Source organism: Vigna radiata, chromosome 2 (assembly GCF_000741045.1).
Source record: "Vigna radiata var. radiata cultivar VC1973A chromosome 2, Vradiata_ver6, whole genome shotgun sequence".
Lineage (NCBI taxonomy): Eukaryota > Viridiplantae > Streptophyta > Magnoliopsida > Fabales > Fabaceae > Vigna > Vigna radiata.
The window spans coordinates 3,742,373-3,762,646 of NC_028352.1; the positions used below are offsets into that span (position 1 = coordinate 3,742,373).

General features: G+C 32.2%; 4 protein-coding genes across 7 annotated transcripts; 3 read left to right on the top strand and 1 right to left on the bottom strand.

Moving 5' to 3' along the window:
* Positions 1 to 1,067: 1,067 nt before the first annotated feature.
* Positions 1,068 to 5,283, top strand: LOC106756520 (F-box protein SKIP16). Its single transcript, XM_014638982.2, has 5 exons — positions 1,068 to 1,406; positions 2,196 to 2,918; positions 3,296 to 3,514; positions 4,258 to 4,364; positions 4,979 to 5,283. Exons 1-5 carry the CDS (start codon positions 1,203 to 1,205, stop codon positions 5,055 to 5,057), a joined length of 1,332 nt encoding a protein of 443 aa, XP_014494468.1. The 5' UTR covers positions 1,068 to 1,202; the 3' UTR covers positions 5,058 to 5,283.
* Positions 5,284 to 6,880: 1,597 nt separating this feature from the next.
* Positions 6,881 to 11,527, top strand: LOC106776125 (probable transcription factor PosF21). Of its 2 annotated transcripts, none has more exons than XM_014663463.2 (5): positions 6,881 to 6,994; positions 7,134 to 7,620; positions 9,822 to 9,954; positions 10,126 to 10,210; positions 10,916 to 11,527. In XM_014663463.2, exons 2-5 carry the CDS (start codon positions 7,148 to 7,150, stop codon positions 11,248 to 11,250), a joined length of 1,026 nt encoding a protein of 341 aa, XP_014518949.1. In that variant the 5' UTR covers positions 6,881 to 6,994; positions 7,134 to 7,147; the 3' UTR covers positions 11,251 to 11,527. The 2 variants fall into 2 exon arrangements, with proteins under 2 accessions (XP_014518949.1, XP_014518958.1); XM_014663472.2 differs by having other exon boundaries at positions 6,887 to 6,994; positions 7,144 to 7,620.
* Positions 11,528 to 13,151: 1,624 nt separating this feature from the next.
* LOC106778469 (protein ENHANCED DISEASE RESISTANCE 2-like) lies at positions 13,152 to 17,850 on the top strand. Of its 3 annotated transcripts, XM_014666439.2 has the most exons (3): positions 13,152 to 13,285; positions 14,313 to 15,282; positions 16,326 to 17,850. In XM_014666439.2, exon 2 carries the CDS (start codon positions 14,356 to 14,358, stop codon positions 15,268 to 15,270), a length of 915 nt encoding a protein of 304 aa, XP_014521925.1. In that variant the 5' UTR covers positions 13,152 to 13,285; positions 14,313 to 14,355; the 3' UTR covers positions 15,271 to 15,282; positions 16,326 to 17,850. The 3 variants fall into 3 exon arrangements, with proteins under 3 accessions (XP_014521925.1, XP_022634085.1, XP_022634086.1); XM_022778364.1 differs by lacking the exon at positions 13,152 to 13,285 and having other exon boundaries at positions 13,837 to 15,282; XM_022778365.1 differs by lacking the exon at positions 13,152 to 13,285 and having other exon boundaries at positions 13,837 to 15,282; positions 16,434 to 17,850.
* A 137-nt stretch (positions 17,851 to 17,987) lies between these two features.
* LOC106754914 (RHOMBOID-like protein 13) lies at positions 17,988 to 19,449 on the bottom strand. Its single transcript, XM_014636988.2, has one exon. The coding sequence runs from the start codon at positions 19,006 to 19,008 to the stop codon at positions 18,193 to 18,195; it is 816 nt and encodes a 271-aa protein (XP_014492474.1). The 5' UTR covers positions 19,009 to 19,449; the 3' UTR covers positions 17,988 to 18,192.
* Between the last annotated feature and the right edge of the window lie 825 nt (positions 19,450 to 20,274).

Below are 20,274 nucleotides of genomic sequence, written 5' to 3' on the forward strand. Positions count from 1 at the left end.
TTATATTGTTTCTTCGTTCATAACTTGGAAAGAGAAAGAATTGAAGATGATGGAATAGAAAACTCGATTTTTATTCTTATACTGTTTATTTTAATGAAATTAAAACTAGATTTAACATTTATATTCAAATTTTGGAAAGTTTGATAAGGGTCATGAATATCTCTCATTCTTTTAAATAATTGATGACTTCTCGTGTCATTCTCTATTCAAACTTTATGTTCAACAAAAATAAACATTTTATTAAAACAATTCGTATTATTTTAATTAATGGTGAGGTTCTCCATTATATTTGGACTGATACCATCTCATCAATTTCAAGTCTTTTCCGATCTTTGGGCTTAACTTATATTTTATTCATTATAAATAAAGTATATCTATGTGTATTTTTTACACAAAGAAAATTAATAGTATATATCATTTTTCAGTACTTTTAATATTATATTAGAGTCAGGTTAAAACTTATTTTAGAAAGATTTTATATCTGCTCTATGCATATTATTTCATTTCATCTCATATTGGATAACTTATTAGTATAAAGTCTTCACGTTGAATATGTATCTCATCGTGAGATGAATATGTTAGAAATATTATTGTACAAATTGATTTGTAAAGTTATGTTAGATTTAATATTATTTTTTATTAGTAGTAAAATAGTGACTATACAATTTCTTATGTTTTAAATAATTTTGTATTTTAAAAATGTGATTTTTTTTTGCAATAAAATGTTATGATCTAAAATCAATAACACTTTAAGTTATTTGATGATAAAAAAATCATTTAGTAATAAAAATTAAAAAATTAAATTAATATAGTAAAAATGTATTTCTTTAGATGAATTGGTAAATATCTTTCTGACATTGAAATAATTTAAATTATTAAAAAATACACGAAACTCACAAATTCAAATTAAAAAAAGAAAACGAGAAAATAATGTTCGAAAGGTGTGTGTATATATATTCATAAATTTGTTAATAATAAAAATATGTTAATTATTTAATTATTTTTTAATAGTTATATAAAATTTATAAAAGTAAAATAAAATAAACAAATTTCTCACCACTCCAATGTTTTGATTTGAAGATAATGAACTAAAATGAAGTTATGATGTGATAGTATGCATCTGTGAAATAATTTTTTTTAAACGTTCTAGTTTGGAACAAATTTATTGTGTTGTTGAGAGAGAAGATCGAGAAAGCAGAAGCATGGGGTTGGAATCGGTCGGAGATTTAGCCATTAACGCAATACTAAGGAAGTTAGAAGCCGAAGACATTGCCAGAGTTGCCTGTGCCAGCAAAAGGTTTAGGTCTTCTGCATCCGATGACACTCTTTGGATCAATCTCTGCTTCAATGAACTCGCTTTGACCCAACCCATCGATAATCTTGGAAACCCTTTCCCTTCTTTCAAGGTCGCACCTTTTTTTTTTTTAATTTTCTTTCATTTTTCATGAGCCTCTGTTTTTGGGTGATAATTATCTTGTGGAAAAAAATGTATTGAAAACACACCTTTATTTGTCATTGGTTGGTTTCTCTTTAGGGTCAACTAATGAAGTTGTCTCTTTGTCAGAATTTGTTTTGCTTCTGTGTCTTCCAATTTCAGGCACACCATTGGGTGTTTCTTTTTTATGTCCTTGTTTTTGTTCTCTCTTGTGTGTTGAAAAATGTCTTTGTTGTGTTGACTTGGTCCAATTTCCAAACAGGGTGAAATTACTTCTGAGGTTAAAAACATGTTTATATCTAATGCTGTGTGGGATGGAATTGACAAGGATGTGATGTTGGGGTAGAATGATAGAGTCTTGTATTAGCTGTTCTTTTGGTGGAATAGACTGACTCATGCTCCATACTTCCTCATTTTAAAGAAATGAAAAACAATGATACATGGTGATATGATAGTCAGTTTGGCCCCTCCATTTCTTTCCATATTTTTTAAATCAGTCAAATTGTGAATTTAGTGTACTACTACTTGCAAGATTGGTGGACACTACTTATTATGAAACTAACTTCTGACTTTCCTGTTTGCTGGTTCTCGAATCTACTATGTTTATTTTTGTAAAGTGGGTATCGTTCTCTTTCTTTCATGTTGAGGATGATGGATGCTTTGTTGCTCAAGATTCTTGATGATATATGGCTTGTGTGTGGTAAAGTTCAAATTATCTTTTTGGTACATCTAGAAATCAGACTGTCTGTGTGTTACGCAGGAATGTTATCAAGCATGGAGAAAAGCTTTTGGAATGTATCCTTGGTCTCTTGTTAAGCGTGTGAAAAGGTGCTGGGATAGGATAAAAACCTGGTTGACCAATCATTTTCCTGAAGCTGAGGCCACACTTTGTAAAGGGGCAACTGAAGCTGATATTCAGATGTTGGAGAATTTGTTAAAGGTGGACTTGCCACTTCCTACGAGGATCCTTTATCGCTTCCATAATGGGCAAGAAATCGTAAAAGCAAATCTAGAAACTAGTACCTTTGGAAGTTCTTTGGGTCTAATTGGGGGTTACTCCTTCTATAATCATCTGGTGAATGTTTACCTATTGCCTATACATCAGATAATCCAAGAAACTCAGCAAATTAGGCGTCACTTGAGCTTTTTAAGAACATCCAAGTTTGTTCTTGTGGCTGCTTCCTCCACACTCCGTAGAAAATTGTTTTTCCTCAATTGTTCAAATGGTCAACTATATGTTGGAACCAATAAACTTCGTTCTGAAAAAGACATTATCCCTTGTGTACCTCAAGATCTGATAAGTTTACATCAGGAATCGAATGGTGAAGAGCAACAAGATGCCATGCTACTGTGGTTAGAAGAACATGGTCGCCGTTTAGAACATGGCTTCATCAAACTTTGTGAAAATGAATATGGCCGAAGCATTAATCTTTTCCCAGAAGAACCCCCTTTTTGTTCAACAGCTGTTACTAATGGTGTGAAGGTAAAAAGCCTGTATAACACTCTTTGTGCTTGCTCTAGTAACATTGTATCTTATGGCACAGAAAACATTAGTGCTATTGTAGTCGTTGATGCATTTGGCAAAGGCATATTGTGGTTACAGGGAATGAATATCGTAACCAGATTGTCTTATGATTACAATATATATCAGGATAGACTTTCTTGGTTTGCATCTGGAGCTCTTTTTTTCTTTTTGTTGTCTTTATGCATCAAGAGACTGATTACTTCTGCTCATTGATGTTGCATGGGATATTCCAGTTCACGTGCCATTTTCATCGCTACGGAAATTTTTGCAAGTATTTCTTAGTTCCAGCATATCATTTTCTCTTGGAAACTTACAAGTGTTGTTTTCTTCTTAAGGTTCGCTCGTCTGCATTGATTATCCCTGAGTTTATTGATCCTCAAGATGACAGTGAAAAGTACTTATTTGCTTATTCGATCCGCTTGTCCCTTGAACCGCAAGGATGTTTGATTAATGGAATGTCCTTCAACTCTTGTCAACTCCATTGGAGGCACTGGATCATCCGTGCTAATGATGATGTTGTATCGGATGTCAGTGGAGAAGCTGTTATAGGACAGGTATAAGTTCCCAAAATGTCCCCTTAATTTCCTTTTTTCTGTGCAATTATTTTTATTCTATTGAAGTAATGATATTTAGTAAATATTCATTTTAGACTATTTCATGTCTTGGCTGCTGGAGATAGATCTTTTAAAATTGAATTCATAGTTTTGAAATTCCGGAAGAGATAGTAGCTGTGAGAAGTGAGTAGACCTTCAGTGCCTAGACCTTAGGTGCATTGACTTCACTTGGATTTACACATATCAGAGTCAAAATTTGGATTGAACAGCTGATCAAGGTCTCACTCATCTAAATTAATTGATTCTCATCCAATTGTTCCACCTGTATTTTGGTTTGTTGAATTTTTACAACAAGAATTTTCTTTTCAGTTGTGAATCAATTATGGAATTTTCCAAAAACTGCATAATGACACGCTGCCATTGCCTTTCTATGAGCGAATATATGTGGCCGAAGTCTAGTAGTTTTGATTTTTGTTGCATATATTGATCGAGTGCATCTAAGTGACAAGCCTAGCTTAGTTAAGCCTGTGATTTTCTTTATATTTTTCGAGCAGCTAGTCTTCCTTAGGCCAACCATGCAAACCTCATAAAATTGAATTGATTTAGTGGTTTCCATTTCCAAAAGTAACACTATATTTTTCTTAGAAAACAAAGAAAATTGTCTTCATTTTCTTAAGTCCAAATACCTTTGGTAAATAAAGTGGTCAAAGTGTCAAATTACTGAGTTGTGAATCTCCCTGCAGTATCCACTTTTGCATCCTGGTGGACAAGAATTTGTTTATCAGAGTTGCACTCCTCTACCAACGCCATCAGGCTCCATTGAAGGCTCTTTTACATTTATACCTGGCAGGTATGCATTTATGTTATATTTTAATTACTGTTTGCGACAAGATATTTGGTCGTCCATTATTAGCTGGACAATGTAGGAATATGTGAATAGTTTGAGCAAATTTCAAGTAACAAGTTTAGTTGAACCTTTTTTTTTTTTTCATGTACATAAAATACACACAAACTTTATACATATCTCAAGTATAAAGTCTAAGTGAGGTGATTTAGGGAGTTCAGAAAGTCTAAGCGAGGGAATGGATCCTCTGCAGTTATATTTATCAGTATAATATATTTCTCTCTTAAAGGTGTGGTTTTAAAGAATAAAGGGTGAGATCATTACAATTATAAAACTTGAGAGAATATGTTCCCAGTGATTGGTATGCTGTGCATGATGAGCAAGGTAGAGAACCATGAAATGCTCCACAAAACTGAGGTCTGTCATGTGTCATCCAATCCACAATGGCATCTACTTCTCTACTTAGTACTATTTGCATACACTCATATTTGCTAACTCAAACCACATTCATCATCCAAATGTTAAGTTTTCCATATTATGCCTTGATTCACTCCAAAGGAATTATATTCAATTGTTTTAGTCTGTGAGCCAGCCATTGTCATCTTTTTCTCTGATTTCAGCTTGGCATACCCAAAAGGAGACCCTTTTCTAGCTACAGTGGCACAATTCCCTCTCCAGCTGCCAGACTACATTTTCTGATTTTGATTCTGAATAGGAATGAAGCATCTCTGATGGCAATTGCAGCTACCGTTTGTGCACAATATGTCATTCTAGTGAGAGTGGCTTGGTTGTTGAGTTTTTATTCTTCTAAGTTGGACTTGCACAATTTCCCTATATACATAACCTATCTCTATTTAAACGTTAGTGTAGTAGTTATATTGGATTTCTTGCGTTATTGACTTTATCAGTTCACTTTTTACCCTCCTTTCACTGTATATATATATATATGTATACATATTTAGTAATGTAATTATAATCTATTGTGATGTGAAGGATGTTAGTTGTTAAAGTAAAGGAATGTCAGAGAACCAGATTCATCAATCTGCTTTTTGATTTCAAAAGTGAAAGTTTTATTATTCTAGTTCTACCAAAAAGAAAAACAAAACAAAGTGGATGTATAATGTATTATTATATATATATTTATTCTCTGAAAGTGCTTCGCAAACCGTTGGTTTAAGATTCACTACTTAAACTGTTTGTTCAACCTTTAATAATAAAAACTATAGCATTAAAGCTTAACAATGTACAATAATATTATAATATTATTGGAAGTCTCACATCGATTAGAGATAAGGTTAATTCATAATATATAAATGGGTGTAAATTTTATCTTATAAACTAGTTTTGTGAGGTTGAGTTAAGTTTAAAGTTCACCAGAGTTATTGTTAAAAGCTTATCTCATTAATGTTTAGATGCAAATCTCATCTTAAAAACTAGTTTTGTAAAGTTGAATTAGACTTAAAATCTATTTTTAACAAATATTCTTTGAAAATAGTATATAATTTTTTCAAATTACAGATATTTTACTTTTTTAATTTTGAGAGAAAAAAAATCGAAATAACATCTAAATATGTTTTTTAAGGAAATACCTTTTTAAAGGTTGTGAATTCATATGCATTTTTTTTTTACCGTAGATTGGACACGAGCTCGGTTTTTTAATTGAACCGGGTCTTGTTTTTTAAAGTTCTATATATTATTATTTATTTGAAGATGTAATGTTGATGATATTCTTACAATAATTGATTTTTCAATCGAAGTTAAACTCATTGACAATATTGAATATATAATTACACGTATTTCAATTTTATCTTTTCTAAAATACTATTATATCAATTATATTTAATAGGTAATTTATTTAATTTGTAAAGAAAGTAAACTATCACAATATGAGTCTCGGTTGAATAACAATTTTTCTGTCCATATTCAAACTATGGTGATAATTAAAATAAATGTTTAAAGTGATTGTTTACTTTAGAGTAGATAAGAATAATGCTCTCTTAGCATGATGAAGTATTTAATATTTTATATTAAATATTAAAAACTAATCAGTGTATAAATATACTAAAGCGACAGTATTTAATGTGTAGAATTTGTCGTATATTTGATATTTAATGTGTAGAATATATGTTTCTGATATAATAAGACTACTTACTTCACTTAAACTATTCCATGAAATCAAACACTTGTATGAATATAACTTTTGTAAAAGCATTAAGTATTTATTAATTTTTATTTCCAAAGATGTAATAAATATTGAATTATTCCAACAAAAAAAGAAAACAGTAAATGCAGTAGAAATTATACCTTATTTTAATTTAATTTAATCTCATTAGAGTATGAAATAATACTAAAAAATTTCTGAGGTTTGACCACCCCACAGGACTTGAAATTTAGAGGACCAAATATCAATATTATATAATAGTTTATTACTTTATTTTCAATGATATAGTTATTTAAAAAATAATAATTTTATTGATATCTGAAAAGACAATAACATTGAGATATAAAAGGAGAAGGAAAGAAAGAGAAGAAGGTCTGGTGTGTAGTTTGTGCTAACCCAGAACCTGCAATCTCTGATGTTAGCAATTGTTGTTGCATCTCTGATCTAACGTAACATTCTTCCATCAAATCCAAAGGTACTACCATACATACCTACAATGCAATCATCATTTTGCTTTCAATTTCATCTTCACCAGCAATCAATTAATCCATGAATCAAATGCTCAATGTTTCCGTTTTTGTTATTGAATTTGATTTAGTTGGAATTGTATGTAGTGTTGTGTAGGGTAATGGAAAGAGATAAAGACAACAAATCCCCTCCTCTGCCACCTTCGTCTTCCTCATCCCAACCTTTCAGCCATGACATCGTCGGAATGCCCGATAATCCAATCAAAAACAGGGGCCATAGACGCGCCCATTCCGAGATTATCACCCTTCCCGATGACCTCACCTTCGACACTGATCTCCCCCTCGATGACGACTTCCTCGCCCTCGTAGATCATATTAACTCCCCGCCTTTGCCTGAAGATGACAACAAAATTATCGTCAACAACAACGATTACAGCAGTAACAATCACGATAACAACGTTGGTAACGAAAGGCCGAGGGTTAGACACCAGCATAGCCATTCCATGGATTTGTCCATCCAGCCGGAGATGCTGGTCTCCGGTGCCGATGATGTGTCCGGCGTGGATACCAAAAGGGCTATGTCTACTGACAAGCTTGCTGAGCTTGCCTTAATTGATCCCAAGCGGGCTAAAAGGTACTCCTTTACTCTTCTTCTCCTTTCTCTCTATCTTTATTCGATGTTAGTCAAATAGCAAAAGTTTAGGTGTAGGTAATGTAAGTGAATAATTGACAATATACAACTTCTCTGAAATAGTTCTATCAGGCTTTAACTGGTTTTCCTTCTGTTAGGGGAGATTTGTAGTCTCATGCGAAAAAATAATTTTGAATGGACAGAAAAAGAAAAAACTGATTCTCAAAAGGGATTAGAATTAGGTGGCATGGTTTATATCTATGGAGCACGGATACATATATTCAATGGCGCGAATTTAAAAACTGTTTTTTCGGCTTCGACACAGCATTAATGAGAGTTTGTTTTTGACTTACTTCTTTAACGTTGTCTAATTGGTCTCATTGTCGATCTTCTTAAATTCTTCAAGTTTGACATCTGTTACTTTTGACAAACTCTAACTCCCTTTTCTCGAAATCTTAAATAAGTGTCCCTTCGGTCTAACTCCCTTTCTTATTTTCCACCGCAAGAACAACACACACTTCTTATCTTTGTAAGATATTTCCGTAGACGTTTAGCATCATCATCTTGTTCTTTGGCTTGAGTAGAACTAGGATTTTGAATACTCAACTCTTCTGCAATGTCAAACAAAATAAAAACGAACACAATACACTAAATTAATGAAAAATAAAGAAAAGAGCGTAGAGTAGCATGAACATTTTATCCACCCACGCATAGCATAAAGAGTATTACATAATATTAGCTAGGGAGAGAAATTATAAATTTATACATAATATAAAAGTATTACATAGCACCAAGAACATCAACAAAAAAGAAAACGTGTTTCACTACAACAAAAATAGAAATTTCTTATTATTTTTTGAGTAAAAATGATTAAGGAGGCGTCAAAATTCACTGTATTCATAGTAGTACTTCCTACACAAACTTTAGTGGTAGGCTTCATCGTGTTGTCAAGAATTGAGAAGCATGCAATGGTGGGGAAGTGCAAAGGAGACTAACAAGGCATAGATGGCGGTGGTTGTAGATGCCATCAATTTGAGAGCCCAGAAGGGTTATTTTTTCATTAAGAGTAGAGAAAACTAAAGATTTGCGGGAAAAAGAAAAATTAAGTGCAAAGTAAATAGTTTTGTTGAAAGATGAAATGGAGAAACTCTTGAAGTCTAAGAAACAGAGACATTGAGTTCAAACCATATGTTTTTAAGACAAAGTAAATGTATTGAGAAAATGAAGTTAATACAATAAATGGAAGACATTGGATATATATGATACAAAAGTTAAATTAGAACATTTCTAATAATATATATTATTGATTATAGCATCTACTCAGCTACTAAAAAAATTACCTCTTCGCTCATTAACATTTGTCACAGCCATGTCCAAGTAATAAAAAGAAAAACAGTTTTGAAGTTGTACGCTTGAATCCGACACATAGGGACACACCATTGTCCGTGCTATGGACAAGACAATTGCTTGGTTTTTTACGTTAGCTTTATTCAACATGGGAACTGCCGTAATTTTCTCCGAGTGTTTATTTCTGAATTGATTTTATACAGAAATATAAAAAGTAATCCTCTCTGATGGTGACCTTTAGGTTTTCTGCATGATATTTGCCCCTCGTGATTGCTAGACTTGTTTATGTTGCTTTGATTGCTTTAGAGTCTATAAAGCTATGGGCTGTTTGGCACTGTAGGTGAAATTTGCGTGGTTTGGCTGTAGCTTATTAGTTAAAAAATCAACTAATAGCCATGTTTTTGCTTCATGTTGCGCAGCAATTACTTTGTTCGATTGAAATTGTGATTTAAATTGTTTAATTTAGTGCTATCTTCCACTGTGCTTACTTACCTGTATGGGTTGCGAATTAATATTAGTTTGGAAGTTCTGTTAGGGTTACGTTGTGAAAAAAAGTATCAGGCATGGCTTTCTGTTATTTTTCGTTGTCATTTCACTAATCTTTCTACCTTGCGTGGGGTTGCTGATGTATATTGTGGAATAAGTTGAGTACATTTTTGCTCTTCTGAGCAGGAACCATGTAGTAAATCAAAACCAGCATTCCAATATGTGACATTTCTGTATTCCTTTCCCATTGGGAACAATTGTCCCCCTTTGTTCTCAAATTATCACCTACATTTTAAAATTGGTGGGAATACTGTCATTTTTAAAAAAAAAATACTTACAAACATGACTTATACTCCTTACGAGTGTGATAGGATATGGGCAAACAGACAGTCTGCTGCAAGATCAAAAGAAAGGAAGATGCGTTACATTTCTGAGCTTGAAAGGAAAGTGCAGACATTGCAAACAGACGCAACATCCTTGTCTGCACAATTAACTCTCTTGCAGGTATTCCCTATCTCGTCTTCATCTAATGTTGTGTGCGTTTCTATTCCACTTATGGCACCGTCTGATAGCTATTTAGAAATATTTAACCTTCAGACGGCTACCATGTCTCCTTCTGATTGAAAACAAATAGTAGGAATTATAATCAATGCATTTTTGCCACTTTACGAGCAGAGAGATACAAACGGACTGAATGCTGAGAACGGTGAGTTGAAGTTGCGGTTGCAAACGATGGAGCAACAGGTTCACTTGCAAGATGGTAAGCCCGTACTGTTATGAGATTTTTAGGTTATTGCTCTATCTTTTTCTTCTCCTGTTTTTCTAATTTTAGATTAAAAAAAATATTGGCAAAGATTGTAAGCTACTATACGACCTGCGATCTTTGTTGATATATAGTAATTTTACCTTGATTTTTTATGCTGAGCCAAATCATTGATCAACTTTCCTGTTTTTGGGTGGGATTGCTCCGTAGCATGTGTAGAAGTTTGAAGGTAATCAACAGTGTGAAAACAGTGGTTAAATTAAATTAAACTTCTAATTTATATCAAAACGATTAAAGGAAATTCTGAAATTGATTATGGTCTACGTTTGCGTATTGCTACTAGCAGTTTTGAATTTATTATTTAAGTTGATGAAGTATTGTGTTTTTTCACCTTAAATTTAAGGTTTGTGCTTTTTATTTTTGTGACATCAGTAAGACAGCCCGTGGAATTAATGTTTAAGTCTTAAGATAAAGCCACCTCCCTTGTGTAAGTGGCTGGTAAGATAAATTTTGTTGGTTGACTGGTTGGTGTCTTGGGTGCATCTGAAACTTGCTCTTCTGGTTGGAAATGTGATTTCATAATTTCTGTTAATATCTATTTTAGGATTGAAGCAATAAAATTCAAATTTAATGTCCATGGAGAGTTTATCCTGATTTTCTCTGTTACAAGAATTAATTCCTGGCTTTTTCTACGGCCTACAGCATTAAATGATGCATTAAAAGAAGAAATTCAGCATTTGAAATTAATGACTGGACAAGCCATTTCAAATGGAGGACACTTTGCTTCATTTGGTGGTGGGCAACAATTCTATCCCAATAATCACGCCATGTACACTCTTTTGGCTGCACAAAAGTTTCAACAACTTCAAATTCAATCCCAGAAGCAGCAGCAGCAGCATCAACTTCAGCAACAACAACAACAATTTCAGCAACAACAACAACAACTTCAACATCAACTACATCAGCAACAGCAACAACAGCAACAACAAACAACAGCAGCAGGTAGTGTAACATCAACAAATGTGGTACTTGAATAAGGAGGGGGCACATATAACTCTTTATGAAGTGTAAAACCCTTCAGCAACCGATGATTATACAGACTACAAGTTGCCTTCTCTTCATCACCTTTTTATTTAACCTGTCTTGTCTTTTTAGAGTTTGTGTAGGTCACAGTCATATTATATTTCTTACTCATGAGATGGTCCCAGTTAGAGATTCAGAATTCTTCACTGTAAAATTCTTTGGTACCTTTTGTTGGATCTGCGGAGCGGATTTATGTTTATTGAACCTTCTTCTTTCCATTGCTTTACCCTACGTATATGCCTGCACAATTGTCCTCTGTTTAGTGTTCAGATTGATAAATAGGGTCAAATTTATATGAGATTTAATAGTTACTTTTATTCATATTTATCAAAATTGAAGTTTTATTTTGATAATCTATATAACATTTAATTTAATATAATTAATTTTGTTGAATGTAAAAATCAACAATTGTACCAATAACCAATTCTTTTAATATTTTATTGTGTTTAGTGTATTCATTTAACATCATTATCGGTTACTAAAACCATCATATTTATACTAGTGTCACAAAAATAAAAATAAGTGTTACATAGGAAAAAATATAATAATTTAAATTTTACAAAAAACAAAACAAACAATATCAGCATTGTTTAGTTATTAACTACATTATTTAAATTGGATACAATATTCTCTCATGCAACATGCAGATGCTTAAAAAGAAGTTTTTTTATTCATTTTTTTACTATCTGTTTAATTTTGTGATTTTGCAGTAGATAATTTCTTATTATAATCCTTAAACTATATATATATATATGTATGTATGGAAATTGTGATGGAAAATTATTATTATTTTTCAGGACCAAATGATTTTTCAGGACCAAATGAGAAAAAGCAAACAATAAACAGTATTTAATCTTAAGTTATTAGTAACATACAAAAGAACACGTTAACAGATTAGGAATGTAAAATAAATTTGCATCGTAATTATAAATACATAAGCTTTTAAAGATCAAATTACTAATTAAATATTGAGGAGTAATTATCGTAATTACTATAATTATTTTAAAAAAATAACTTTAAAACTCAAAACTGAACTTATAAAATTTGAAATAATTGATTTATAAAATGATTTTATGATGGTTGATTATTATAATGTATAATGTAGAATCCAAATAATCATATTGACGATCCGGATATCAAATACGAAACAAAGTCTTGAATAATAAAAATACTCTTCAATTTTAAAATATGTGGAGTGAAGTTTAAATTATAGTAAACTATTTCCATATTAAAATACTTTTGTAGAATATTTTAAGATAATTAATTGACGCAAAAAAAAAATTAAAGTCGTGAGTTCAGATACAAAATCTAATAAAGTAAAAATAAAAGCATAACATAAAACTTTAACGCTTAACTTAATTTATTATTACACAGACATTATTATAAATAAAAATAATAAACCATAAACATTTAATATATAAATATAAAAGTTTAGTTTAACTATATATATATATTCTTTATCTCTTTTATTTAAAATTGGATAGTGAATAACAATATTATGATTAGAAGAGTTTTGGGAGGATGACAAATCTTAGGAATTTATCTGATGATCGTAAGAAACGTTCTATGGAGTATGAGTATGATAAGGTATCATAAAATAAATATTATTTTGCAAATGAAGTTTTAAAAATAATGTTAACATGATGAACCAGTGATCACTTTATGTAAATTACAGCTATTTCAAAATTACTTTGCCAATTTCCGTCTTAATAATAGTAATAATAATAATAATGATGATAATACGAAAAAGTTAACATAAGTTTAATAAGAGATTTTCTTTACTTAATAGTATGGAAGAAAGCAAAAGAATATAAGTAACTCTTGCAATAGGAAAACTTTTCTTTCTGAGGTATTCCTGATCCTCATACCTGAAGCAGATATATGCTAAATTTGCATCACAAAACCCTAAGTTCAGATCTCAATTGAGATGTAATTAGCTTCTGCAGAGGCTCCTCATGGTTCACAAATCTTCTGCGTTTTAATGTACAGGTTTGCATTTCTAAATATCCGAATTTGGAATATACGTACGTCTACATGATTCATAAATGTATTCATTCCTTACATGCTCGAAAAAGTTTCCGCATTGGTTTCACTTTCTTCATAAACCACCCAATTACTTTTTAGTGTGCATATTATACAGGCTAATGTCATAATCTAATGCTGGATTGCCATATATTTCGTTAAATAAATCATATCTATCTTCTGAGATTGCACTTATAGCAAGACTTCGCATCAAACTTCACATGATTACTCTACATTCAATCATAGGAGTCTTCATGATTTCTAGAATAATTTTATTCACAAATTCTACTCAACTCTAAGATGTATGTGTTGACATGATCATAAAATTATCTCATTTCAATCATTGCTATCATGTGGATGATGGTCATGGAAATATGGAAACAGTGTGATAATCAATGCCTTCTTTGTGTGTGTGTATATATATATATATATATATATATATATATATATATATATATATATATGTGTATGTATATGTGTATATATAATATACATATATAGAAAGAGGAAATAGACTCAACTTGCATTAAAGATGCAACGTTTTACTGCAGAAAAAGTTAAAAGGTTAACAAATTGCTATCATGTGGTCAAGATTTGATCTTCAAGTTTATGTGTATAGAAAATATTTTTCGGAAGAAGTTAGTCTCTTAAATGCTTCTCAATTATTTAAAAGATTGATCTTTACCTTTCGTCCAATCGTGGGTTCATCCCCCAAAAGTTTAATAGGTTCCTACTGTTCAATTTATTCTACTTATACCACGTACAAGTTTGAAGGAAAAGACATGATTTTCAACGGTATCTAATTAGGTGAGTAAAATATTCAGGAAGTTCCGTCATGAATGTCGGTGCTAAGCTTTCTAGGTGATCCACTTCTTTGTTTCTGGTCATCAGCCAATATGGAACGAATATTTATTTACTCTATGCATGTATATTGCAGTTCCTTATGACTGCTGACATACAAATACATCATATTACCTTGTATTTTATGTTGCAGAGTGTAAGTTTGTATTGTATATTACTTGGAAGCAGTAAACGTTATGGCCGAGCCTGGTGATCCAAAGAAATCTGAATGGATAGATAGAATAAAATCTGAAGGATCCATTCCACTTCTTGATCTAAATAACTGTTCGAATGGTTGGGCTTCACCTCCTGGAGCTGCATTCAAGGTTAGAGGTCCTGAGTATTTTAAGACAAAGGTTAAGATTCCTGCCGGTGATTATCTGCTCAAGCCTATTGGACTTGATTGGATTAAAAGTTCGGTGAAAATGGGCGACATATTGAAGCATTCAAATAGTAGAGTTAGGAAGGTCATTGATAATGAGTTTCCAGCTGGTGATAAACCTTTTGTGTGGGCCTTCAATATGCAACTCCCAACCAAGGATAATTACAGTGTGGTGGCATATTTTACCAACATAGAGCCTATTACTGGGGACTCTTTGATCGAAAAGTTCTTGAAAGGAGATGATGATTTCAGAAACTCGAGGCTTAAGATGATTGCCAACATTGTCAATGGTCCTTGGATTGTGAAAAAAGCGGTTGGGGAGCAAGCAATATGCCTAATTGGTCGAGCCCTTTCCTGTAAATTTTGTGTGGCAGAGAATTACATAGAAGTAGATATTGATATTGGGTCTTCCATGGTAGCAACTGCTATAGTTCATTTGGCATTTGGTTATGTGACAACTTTGACTATTGATCTGGCTTTCCTTATTGAGAGCCAAGTTGAATCAGAGCTTCCAGAAAAACTCTTGGGTGCATTCAGGTTGTCTAACCTCAATCCTGCTTCAGCTAGACAAGTTGAGCCATCATCTGTTTCGAGCACTGGTAGTTTACAAAGATCTTTATCTAAAAGATTGTGGAAGTCAATAGGGCAGATTCTTCTTCCAGGTTCACAAGAAAATGACTCTACCTCTGCCTCACAAAATACTAAAACTGTAGATCAAAAGAACATCTGACTTCAAAAAATGGTGAGTTTTTGGAGTTGAGACCACCTTTTAATATTATTATTGATGCTTTGTACATTAAGTTAACCCTCAAAATATTCTCTTTAGCTTACGGACTTGTGCTTGTCAACTTCCCACAAAACCTCTTTTTTTCATTATTGTTTCCCTTGATAAAGAAAGGTTGAGAGAAGATGAGCACTCTAATCAGTATCCTTGAGAGCACAGTTTTACTTATCTGAGTATATTTTAAGTAGTAAATTCAACTGTTTGTTATTTGTGCCTCCGACCACTAGCCTGTTACTTTCCTCTCTTTTGGTTCACTGATACCTTTGTAAGACGGGTAAGAGAAGGGAGAGGAAAGAAATGAAAACTAATTTTGTTTTTGAGTAGAGATTAATCAAATATATATATATATATATAGAGAGAGAGAGAGAGAGAGAGAGAGAGAGAGATCAGATCCAATACAGAATAGTTGGTTGATTACATTCAATCCCAACAGTTTTCTTTCTAGAATTCTCTTTTTATGGCCCAGTTTTCTGCTTCACTTATTATTTTGTTTGTATGTTATTAAATATTATGATGTTTCTTGGTCAGCTTGATGTATAAAAACAGTAATGCGTTCTGTGTTAGTGTTAGTAATCTTGATTATAGTATGCTGTCTTTCTTTTCTTAATTTAGATCTGACTTCAACTCTAAAGTGAATCACGTCAATAGAACTTGAGTATAGTAAGTTGTGATTAATTGGTTCAGAAAAGCGGGCAATAGCCTTGACTATGTTTTCTCATTTTTCATATTTTTAAATTATGGTTTTGTCCACGGATATAAACCATGAGATATTCAAGGGACAGGAATGTCCATTTCAGGTGGTTGTTCTCTTTACATTTTTTCTTGACGTAGAGTTGATGCTTGTGACTGCTAAAAGTTAGAAAAGCCTTTAGAACTTTCACACAAACTGATATGACAATGTATGTTGTCCAGTTCTTCCTTGTTTATTGAAATTTAGGTTTCCTAAAGTATTTTAGCTATACATTTTCTTTAATTTGTGGTTTTTACACTTTTCAATTCAGTTGTATTTGACGCCTAAAACAAGATAGAAAGTGGAACTCTGCAACCTGGATCTAGCACCTTCTGTCTGGTACATGTATAACCTAAAGCCATTTGATCTCATATTACAGAGGCCAGTTGATATAAATTGTTGGCAATCCTACAACTTTTTAACAGTTGAAAGGTGGGGATATGCCGAGAGGAAAGGCAGTAACAGAAAACTGTGCAATGAGCAAATCCTATTTTCTAATCATTGGATCTGCTTATCAGTCAATTACATATTACATTCTCCGCTCATATATTACTCACTTTGAGCATCTTCTATTCCAAGAAACACTTATATCGCATTCATGTATTTGTGCCTAAATTAAGACAATATCAGCAATTGATCTGTGCAGCAAAATAACTTTAATCCAGAGAAATGATATTTTGGTGCCAAATCAGTTACTTCTATTTTAGCACCTATTTGTTTTGATATTGTAAAATTAAATCTCACTTTTTTTTTCCAGTGAAAAATGCACCTTTCGATGTAACTGTGACTGAAGATTGATTTGATTACATCACAATCATGCTCAATAGTTCAATTAATCCTGTTAAAATCAATTATATATAATTCTAAAACAAACAAATTATTAATCTCCATGCTAGCTTAATACTTTTCCTGAAGGCAAATCGCAGATTGCCAACTATATCATATACATAAAATTGAAGCTGTCCAAAACTCAATCACACACCATCACAGCTTATTCTAACCCTTCTACTAGGAAGTTTCACTCTCACACAGTAAATTTTCATTTATAAAATAAACACTGCCATTTGTGCTAGACTGTCTGTCAAGTTAGATAAAATAACCACAGGAGCTCAATATGGATGTACAAAGGTTAAGTATAAATACTCAAATTGGTCCTTCAAATATTTAACAGTAAATTTTACGACCACAGTTGAAATTTTGTGAAGTTACACAAATGTCTGCTTTTCTGACATTTCCAGTAACCTGCTTTGTAAGATTTACTCTAATATTTTTCAAACACTTGAGGTTAGTGTTATGTAAAAAAGAATGCCTGATGTAATATGTTTTAAACAATAAAAGGAAGTCAGTGCAGAGATAAGAACAGGGGACGTTTGTATAATTTTAAGAATCCTAAAATATGGTTAGTGTAGTTTCTCAATATTTATAAATAACATCAGTTTAATTTATTGATATACCTAGGGGTACCAGTTTGACTCCTAAATTGAGGGTTGTTTACATTACAGAGAAACATATTGGAGGATCCTGGGCTACCAATGTGATAATTTACTCAATGATTACCACCAGATATAACATCAACAATAAGTTTTGAAAGTGAACATGAATAAAGTAACAGGTTAAACGACTGTATAAAGATGAATATTAAATTCTCTAGCATATATAAACTATTATTCTACCGTTAAGGTTGTGTGGTTAAGCAGAAGAAATCACGACAAACCAAACCAGATCATCTAGTGATCACTGATCATACAGGCAGTGTAGAACTAACTTCAACTTCAATTCCATAAAATTAGTCTCACTAATTTCTACTTATCACGTAAAATGGTAATAATATATACTAATATGTTTGTATCGTTCATGAGCACGATAGAATCAGATTCAACTGGTATCGTACACGAGCAAACAAACTAATCAGAGGGCAAACAGCGGCAGCAGATTTGCAACGAGCAGTATCACTTAAACAGACGAATATACAGCATCAGAGAACAATCATTATCACAAAAACTAAAGATGAAAACTCTGAAAAGGGATATTGATGAATCTTTAAACAAATTCTATATTGGAAGAATTAGAATTGCATTGCTATCAATGTAGATTGTGTGAAGGCAACATCTGATATCACAAGATGTATGACTTCAACATTAGACAATATCAACATTTCCATTTGGCAAAGCACTCATCTGAAGTGTTCTGCCAGTGCTTGATGCCAAAAACCGCACAGAAGGTAAGGAAGGATCGGTAACAGACTCGATCTCAAGAAAGCTTAGGTCAAGAGCACCAGATCTCTTCAAACTAAAAACAAAGACAAGCAGAATCCATCCCAACAAGGAGAGTGCCCAGTAATTGCTCATCCCATGAATCAAACCCCATGCTATAGCATATCCAACAACAATCCCTGACAAATGGCCAAGAAAACTTGCCTGAGGAACGATGATCGAAGTGAAAATAAGCGATTCAAACGGCGCAAAACTGATAGGGAGAGAAAGAAACCCAAAGAGATCCAACTTGGAAGATGGTTGCTTTACAGACAGAATTGTCATCCACCCAAAAACAACACAGGAATACCCAACAGCTGTCACTCGACGAAAATACTCAAGCTTGAATCTCTGAATCAACAAATGATACATTGCCAAAACCAGAACTCCTGATACAATAAGCAACACAAGTGTGTACTGCAAGTAGTACTCAACACCAAGGCCTAAGTGCCCAAGCTGTTCTACCACTCCAAGACTCCATAATGCACTCATATTAAAAACAAGATGAATAACACTAATATGAGAAAAAGCAGAAGTAATTATCCTCCAATAATGCCCTTCCACTGCCGTCTCATAACTCAGACCCACGTGTGAATACCCAATATTTTTCTTCTGTATATAGAACCAAATCATGCTGCATAATCCTATGATACAACTTGTGGCAGGTTTTTCCAAGATCTCGTAAAACAAAGGCTTCCCCATTTCTAAGAATCCCTTTTAGTGCCACAATCAAACAACACAACACAGCCTACTCAATCCAAAGCTCCCAAATCCAAGGGTTTTTTTTTTTCAATTTCCAGGAAATCTCAAAAATTAACGAAACCCACCAAATAAAAAATCGCGCAGCTATTCCCCATCATGGAACAGAAACCTTCCTAAAGCGATTGCACTAGAAGAGGACCAGAAAGATAGAGTCTTTAAGTTGAGGGAGTTCATAAACAACGCTGAAGAAGTTGAATTATGCGAAACAGTTGTGGGATTCTTGCATTCAGATTGAATGAAGGAAAAGGGGTCTGGTGATGAGAGAAATGCAGAAAGAGGGTTCAGAATAATTCTCACCTTGATTGAGGTACTAGACGATTCTGGTTGAATCCTTCTATGGCCTGCGTTTTCTGAATCATATAATGTTTCTTATTTTATTTTTTTCTAAGTTACATCATACGACGGTAGCTGTCTTTTATTTTTTATGAAAAATTATTTCTTAATATGAAAAATAGTTTAATACCATCCTTCAAAAGAAAAAATAATTCTTTGCAATAAACTTTATTTTTTATTTATATTCGACATTTGAATGCATGAAAAATCACACTGACTAAAAATATCTTTCTCAATTATCACGTTTTACTATTTCATATCAAATATATTATAATAAAATCTTAATTAAATGAAATACTTTTCGTTAAATTACATTATTAAATGAAATGAAATAAGATGAAATTTACTAATACGAATATATTTTATATTTGAGATTGAAAGAAGCATAATAATTATCTTATTAAGGCTATTTTAATCAACCAATGTATATTATTTTAAATATGCATCATTGCTAAACTATGTAATAGTGCATTAAAACGTGATAGTGACTGTTCTTACAACGTCTACATTGCAATCAATCCAAATAAACTATGTAATAGTTCATTAAAACTTCTGTTTAGAATTCAATTTTGTAATTTGAGGAGTCTATAATTTTTTTTAAGCTTTAAAATCTTTTTACAAAAAATAGAAACCATTTTTCTCGTTGTTTAGAAAACATGAATTAGATCCAATGATACAGAAGAATAAGATTAGTTTAACTCAATTTATTAACGTAATATATTAATACTAATCATGTAAAATTTAAATTGATAAATAAATAATAATTATTGTTATTATATATTATAAAAATTATCATCACTGATACATAATGTTTGCTTCAATATTAGGAATGGGCCTAGCAGTGGTTCTTGTAAAGGATCTGAGAATTAAAAA